This window comes from Apis mellifera, linkage group LG7 (genome assembly GCF_003254395.2).
Source record: "Apis mellifera strain DH4 linkage group LG7, Amel_HAv3.1, whole genome shotgun sequence".
NCBI classification, from domain to species: domain Eukaryota; kingdom Metazoa; phylum Arthropoda; class Insecta; order Hymenoptera; family Apidae; genus Apis; species Apis mellifera.
The window spans coordinates 12,961,914-12,969,604 of record NC_037644.1 but is presented as its reverse complement, the minus strand read 5'-3'; the positions used below and the strand labels follow the sequence as shown (position 1 = coordinate 12,969,604).

At 28.1% G+C, this 7,691-nt stretch overlaps 2 protein-coding genes across 2 annotated transcripts in view; one reads left to right on the top strand and one right to left on the bottom strand.

Annotated features, from left to right (window-relative positions):
• Nucleotides 1-56: 56 nt before the first annotated feature.
• On the bottom strand, nt 57-2,054 carry LOC725915 (MAPK regulated corepressor interacting protein 2). Its single transcript, XM_003251337.4, has 4 exons — nt 1,869-2,054; nt 746-858; nt 535-660; nt 57-439 (listed from the first exon to the last, which is right to left on the bottom strand). The coding sequence occupies exons 1-4, from the start codon at nt 1,871-1,873 to the stop codon at nt 363-365; spliced, it is 321 nt and encodes a 106-aa protein (XP_003251385.1). The 5' UTR covers nt 1,874-2,054; the 3' UTR covers nt 57-362.
• Nucleotides 2,055-2,202: 148 nt separating this feature from the next.
• LOC408914 (BAI1-associated protein 3) overlaps nt 2,203-7,691 on the top strand; it is a 124,688-nt gene continuing 119,199 nt past the window's right edge. Inside the window, exon 1 of the mRNA XM_026441772.1 lies at nt 2,203-2,337. The gene's annotated coding sequence lies outside the window, so the exon portion shown is untranslated. The remainder of the gene's footprint in view (nt 2,338-7,691) is intronic.

Genomic DNA, 7,691 nt, shown 5'->3' with positions numbered 1-7,691 from the left:
GGTCCAGGAAAAGGCGACATTATGTTAAAATACGATAAAAGATTAGAGGAATGTCATTTTCATACTAATATTGCGTATGTTTCCATAACCCTGCTCTTTCCCTTTCTCTTTTTTTTTCATCATCTTTGATTATTTGCTAATATCCTATCTTTGTTATAAAAAAGATTCAAAATTGATTGCTAGATACTTATTTTTACCTATACTATATTCCTCCCCATCACTTATTTTTCAATATATTTTTCAATATAATAAATCGTTTCTAGAAATGGAAAGAATTTTCTCCGGCAGCTCTGAATTTATCCTTTCTGTTTTTTATGTCTATTTGAAAATGTTCGATTATAATCAATGTGTTGAGCCTGGCACTAGGAGTTTGCATTTCTAGTGATGCTTTGAACAACACGCTGTCCCCACCAGGCTTCAAGGTTAAATGGCTCAAAATCTAAAAAAAGGAAAAAATATTAATCAATAAATCAATATATATAATAAAAATTAATATATATGATAATTTACCTTTTAGTTTACCATTATATTTACCTTTTAGTTGTGGATTTGGTTCTCTTTCTTGATAATATGTAACAGATGCACCATTTCTATAATTAGAAGAATTACTGTGCGGTTGATTATGACACATATCTAACTCTCTTGATACTGTATTCCATGCTATGAAATAGAGAAATAAATAAAACTTGATTATATCAAATTTTTTTATAAGTAAAAACAAAGAAAAATTATATATGATATTTACAATCATAAATGTACTTAATTAAGTCGAAATGCTGAGCTACAGTTTCAGACTGATGTCTTGATGGGATTGAAGATGGTCTCTTTCCATTCATTGTTGTCATTTGTGATCTACCACTATAAAAAAATATATAATCATAAATATATCATAAATATTATTAAATAAAAAAAATATATATATATATGTCATCAAAGTAAAACTACGTTAACAATCGCGGCTTTTACTGAACTGGCGTATTAAGTTCAGTATCAGGTATTCTATTTTAAGATATAACGATTTTATAACAATTGAAATAAATACAACTACGAAATATAAAAATGAATATATTCGTGTTTCGTAGCATTAATAAAAATTGATAAGACAATTATAAACACGCATAAAATAATTTAAATATAAAAATCGAACAGATTTTATTTATTAAAATTTATTGACATCTGATATAATAATATATAGATTTTAGAATATTGCTTTATACAATGAAAAGAAATGGACGCCATTTTGATATAATGTTACACAAAATATAACCTTTCATTTCGTATAATATTTTATTTAATATCGTACATAATTATATATCTATGAGAAATAAGTAATTTTACAAAAAAAAAAAAAAAAAAGAAACAAACAAATTACACGACATACAAAAGTCAATAAAACCTATAGTTGATAGAGAAAAGCCACGTATACGTGTATATATTTAGATTTTATTATTTCTCGTATATTTTTCCAAGATTGTTTTTTTTGAAAATTCTTAATAAAACAAAACATAATGGATCATTACTGCGATAAAATTAAAATTTACAAACGATATATAAAATGTTCGATGAATTAAAAAATATATAAAACAATTAATATAAAGCCTACTTTCGAAGAGAAAATGTCAATAGAAAATGGCGGTTCTTGTATGACACTTACTGCGATGTGATTCCGTTCCCGCCTGTTTTTCCCTTTATCTATTTAATATTATTTATTATATAAATCATAAAACTACGGGATCATTGGTAATTGATTAAAAATAAATTTAACAATATCCAAGTAAAAAATAATATCACATGCAATAGAGGTTACGATAGAATGGTAAAATGTATAGAGACGCGGGAATAAAGAAAGTTACTTTTACAATAAATACCTCATTTTCTCTGTTCGAAGTTTTACGCCAGCGCAAATTCGTGCCTAGTATAGATTTATTTTATATAATTTTCTAATCACTATCTACGAACAAAAGTATAAATATTCCGCGGAAAATAAACAGTTGAAAAGCTGTAACGAGAAAGAGCGTTTGTTTCTCGCAACAGCTTCGGGAAGCTTTCCCTGAAAACTGTCAACAATGATAGGTCGACTATTTAACTCGGACGGTAAAGTAGACAGAGGAACTAGTGGCGACAATTTAATTTAACGTACTAAAGATAAAAGCTGTTGAATGATTCTATCGCAAGGTGGCGAATTTACAACGTTCCTTAGACGCCATTTGCAATAATGTTATTTGAATCGTGTAGTGGTATAAAAGTGAAATTTTATATGCAATTTGAAATATAAATATTGAATTGAAAAATGTGATTTCAAGAAATTATATGTCATCTTTCGATGTAATTTTTTCGGTAAATTTTTATTATTATATTTTTAATTCTAATTTATCTAATCTAATAAAGATATGATATGATCTCATCAGTGATTATATCTCAATAATTATAATATGATCAGATAAGATACAAATAATAAATTATATATCGTTATTCATTTATTAATCTCAATTTCAAACAAAATAATATAAAAATATTATATGTAATTAAATATTACATATATACATGTATCGAAATTTTATTGAAAATAACCTAACTATTTAACGAGATAACGAGATAACGAAATATAGTATACATATAATATTTCGATTAATTAGAAGATAATTAATCAGAAAATAAAAAAATATAGTATATTATCTTTCTGCATACAATAAAACTTTTGAAAAAATTAGATATTTCTAAAAAAAATATGCTTTTTTATATTTGATTTATTACAATAATGTATTCGATGATAAATATTTACAATAAGAATTGTCATTTTTCAAGCTGACAATTTCGTTATGAAAATGTCAACCTTACGATAAGTTTTGCACTTAAAATAATGTTTCTCGACTTTAAAATTTCGAAAAATTTGCATTTTAAACAACGTAACCTAATACAAAATATAAGTTGCATCACTATGCATATAGTTACTTATCTAAAAATAATGTTGAAAAATAATTTCGTTACAAAAAGAAAGTCAAAAATGAAATATTATTTTAATAAGTTGATATAGAGTAGAGCTCAATATATTATGTTTTCTATTTATATATATCTAATTAAAAATTATTGAAAAATAATTTTTAAAATTATAAATAAATGCTAAAAATTATAAATATAAAAATATTGAAATGTTTAATTTGATTTTAATAATATAGAATGAAACATATAAAAGAGAATTAATAATTTCATTGTCATGTTTAATTTTTTATTATCAAGTCTTTTAATCGGAATCATATATTTTTCTATGTCCTTGTTCTGAAAGGAAAGATCAGTGATTTGATCAATATATTCTGATAAGTCTGGTATAGAATTAAAATTGTCGATTGCAATCTGCTGATTATTTCTTTTTCAATTGATCTTAATGAATTTGAAATACATATCAAAAGTTAATATTATTTAACAAACATTTAACATTTTGCTTTATATATAACAGATTCTACTTTTCGAATTATTATTATATGTAGAAAGAGCGAACTATATTAAAATTTCTTGTAGATTTTATTAAATTCTGAGAATAAGTATACGTGTTAATTAAATTTTTAATAAAGAGACTATTGATGAAAACTTTTTAAAAATAGTTTACAAAAAAAATTTACCAAGTTGATTGATCAAGTATTAATGGAAAAACTTTTTCAAATTATCTCATATTGCTTGAGTAAATGTATTTTAAGAGTTACTCGATTAAAAGTAGGATAAAAAGGGAAGGAATATCTCTGGGATAAATCTGGGATAAAAAAAAAAAAAAAGAAAAGAACGATCGTTTCTCCATGGTGAGAATTTATTTCATGCGAATATCGTTCGAAACGCGAAAGACTCCTAAAACATTTTGGGCAACATTTATCTGAAACACTCGTGACGTTATTATCTTGGACATTATTCGTTAAAATATACGATAGCGTGTCGGGTTATATTTGACAATACTATAACGTGGCCTCGATATATCCACGTATCGTTGGAACCATCGCCACGATTTCATTTGGCTGCGTTTCACTTTCAGTTAACCAAAGGCCTACTGGTCTATTTCTGCAATCCTGACGTTCAATACCATTTCAAAGGATCCTTGTCACCCTTTGTGATTGCATCGTAGGAGATAGCAAAACTATACGTTACCCATCTTAAATGACAACGATCAGACATATCGATTTGATTAATATAGGGATAGCGTTAACGTCCATATCAATTTATTCTTCGTGGTTCACGATGAACCGATGATATACATACTTAAGTATAAGTAATAAACCATGAAAACATGAATTATGCACAATTTCAATTTTCCAAGGATATCTCAAATATTTTATATTATTTAATTTTGATTAAACGTTTCATGCTTGTGAAATTAAAATTACGATGGAATTAAAAATGAAAATTGATTATGGCATTTTAAACAATTTATAATATCATTTGATATGCTTAAATTTTTTATTTCATTTTTTTAAAATTCATTTCTGAAATTTGTATTCCAATATATTTAAATATCTCGATATTCATGAACGAGGATATATATAATTCAAATCGGTTTAAAGTATTTACCTACGTTCATTGTCAAGTCACGAATAATCCGATTTGATTGCGAGGAAAATGAAAGTTTTATTAGGTTCTTAGAATTAAACATGGAATCTCTCCCGCATGTACGAACACTTGTTCCAACTTGTTCTTTCGACGAGTCGTAGCTGACAAAAGGAACGATGGAACACGACTAATAACAAGTGCGGAATACGAATGGCAAGAAAATCCCTATGAACGAACGAGCCCCCCGTAATCCTCGAAAACAATGATTCTAACGGACTCGAGTGGCATTGGCAATGTTATTGTGCATTACTACAACAGGCAGTTGACCTAAATGGGCCATAACTGACGCGCGCGCGCATGTGTGTCAATACACAAGCTCATTTCCGGCCATTTGAAAATCGATTGCATCAATAAAGTACAAAATATCGTCGAATCCGCGATGAAATTAAACGAGATCTCGATAATCGTTAATAACATACGGTCTTGATAAATTTTTACCATCGATTGTATCCACGGAGATAATAATCGGGTATACGAAATTATCATTAAACGGTAATATGATTACGACGTTCATATTTAACATGATCTACGTATATTGTTGTGATCCAGTAAAACTTTTAACCTTAATAACTTTATATAGAGATTGGTTTATTTGGATTTAATAAATTTTATCAACGAAGGAAGATGAACATTTATATTATCGGTAAAAAAAGCATTCTATTTTGATCTTTTTTGATATTTTATGAATTTTTAAGGAAATTTTAAATCTCGGAGCGTATGTGGATAAGTTTTAATCGTATGATTGTTCTCTATTATATGATACGAAAACTTTTACCGTTATGACAAATTGATAACAGGATAATTTAATACTGTCTCATTAGAAAGGAAAGCGCATCAGAAATTCTATTAGTTCAACAGAAGTTCATCCGTTGAGGATAACTTGGTGAAACGGGACGCATAGGTTTGACATTGTTGGGTTAAATTGAGCGTAATTGGGTAAAGAAATTATATGTATTATGCGGATAAATGTTCGGTAAATTCTCTTATCTTTTTTTTTTTATTCCCATTTATCAGAAATTATCGTAGAATCAATTACGTTATTCCGTGGGAATCTTGAAAATTTAATCTACTCTCGCTTTGAATAAGTATCCAATCTATCATAACGTAGAAGAATATTAATAATATCCCCGTTAATTAATCGTTACACGCATTTGTTTTACGATGAATAGCAATACAACACTAAGATGATTGTAACACATTTATGAAGCAAGTTAAATGCACTTCATAAATTATGGATTTAATGACGTTTCCATGATGTAATTTTGTAAAAAGATTATCGTGCATAATTAATTTTTAAACCGCGATATCCACTTGATTTATCGTATAAACGCCAATTTATTAACGGGTTTAAATAGCATCGTTCTATATATTTTTATTACAATAACAATGCTTACAAACATAAAAATTGAACATTTACATTTATTAAAGATAATTAATCGGTTCAAGGTCAATCAAAAAACAAATACAAACGTATAAACGTATAATAATTGTATACAACGTGATATCAAAATGATGATATAATTGAACAAATAATAGCATAATAATATATGACGCATAATTTCGTCTGGAAGTCTATATATATGCTGTTATTACGATAAATACGTAGTCTGATTGATAGCGGTTTGCGGTTCCTTTTGCCCAAAATAATTTAACCTGGATTATCTTCGCTCTATACATTCGACCACGTATGGGCAAAATCGACGCAACACGGCTTTCAATGTTCGTACAGTCGTGCAGCTTTATTGACTCTTCGAGTAACGCTCGAATTCGCTTTAAAACTCTGATTAAAATAGAATCGTTTTTTTTTTTTTTTTTTTGGTAAATAGAGAATAAGAAGGGGACAAAATGAGTTTCGAGTTTATCATTTATTTCAAAAAATTTAAAACAATTGTAGGCATCGTTTAAGAATTAATGGCGCAGAGATGGTTTAATTTATAATTCATTTTTAAGGCACAACGTTATTTCGAAACAATTTTAATGTAATTTCTCGATATTGTTTGGCAAAATAATATTAAACAAAAGAAAATTTTATGCACGTACGTTATATAGAGAATTTTTGCAGATATTACGACGATTCAAATTATCCACGAATAGCTCAAAATGCCGTAAATAGTTTCTCGTTACGTAACATTTACGAATGTCAAGCTTTCAATCAATTTGTATTATTCCACGTATTCCCCTATAATTGAAGCAATTAGCACTAGAATATTCCAGCAACTAATAATGCAATCACCATTCAGAATTCTTTTATAATCGAAAATATTTCCAATAATTCGTATAACAATCTTTTTATAACGAAAAGAACGAAGAGGATAAATAAGAGATATTCCTTAATGAATATCTTCCTATTATTATTATTAATTTCACAAATATTTATGTTTAATTCAACAGGACTATAATTTAGGCGGGTTTATACATACACGATTGTGGAATTGTGGTTAGGGCACAGGAAATTGGTTACAGAATGGATTATTATATTATTATGTAATCTAACCTATATAACCTATATATACGAATATCTACGAATCGATAAGGGATCAGCAATAACGAAATAAAAATTTCCGCTCGAATAGATCCCTTTAATAATAAATTCCAACGTATCACATTATATCTCGATTCGCGTATCTCGATTCATTTGAATATATATATACATATATCGTACAGAATCCTTCGGTATCGTATTACGAAAATACGTATTATAAAACGTATATAAATCGAAAATTGATCAGAGATGAACGATACGAAGAATTTAATTATCATTCTCCGTTTATTATTATTATTATTATTATCTATGCAAGATAAAATTTCAACGTGCAAAAAAACTTAACGAAAAAGGGAAAACTCACGCGCGAAATGGCACACCACTTACCCGAAATCAAACAAAACGTGCATGCATTGCGGCAACAGGCGCTCGAACATCGATTTCCGATACGCGATACTCGATACACGTACATAGTACACGTACACCTACCCTTGGCATCTTCCCGATTCCTCCTCCCTTTTCCTCACTTTCACCCCTTATTTTTCTCCGTCTTCCATCCGTATCCTCCTCCCTTTGTTCCGTTGTTCTTCCATCCGCCCGGCCCTTCTTCCTTCCACCG

Excerpts from the sequence above, each read along its gene's own strand:
- LOC725915 (XM_003251337.4), bottom strand. Across the intron at positions 661-745 it reads AATTAAGTACATTTATGATT|CATGGAATACAGTATCAAGA; the intron begins GTAAATATCATA and ends TCTATTTCATAG. Across the intron at positions 440-534 it reads ACCAAATCCACAACTAAAAG|ATTTTGAGCCATTTAACCTT; the intron begins GTAAATATAATG and ends TCCTTTTTTTAG.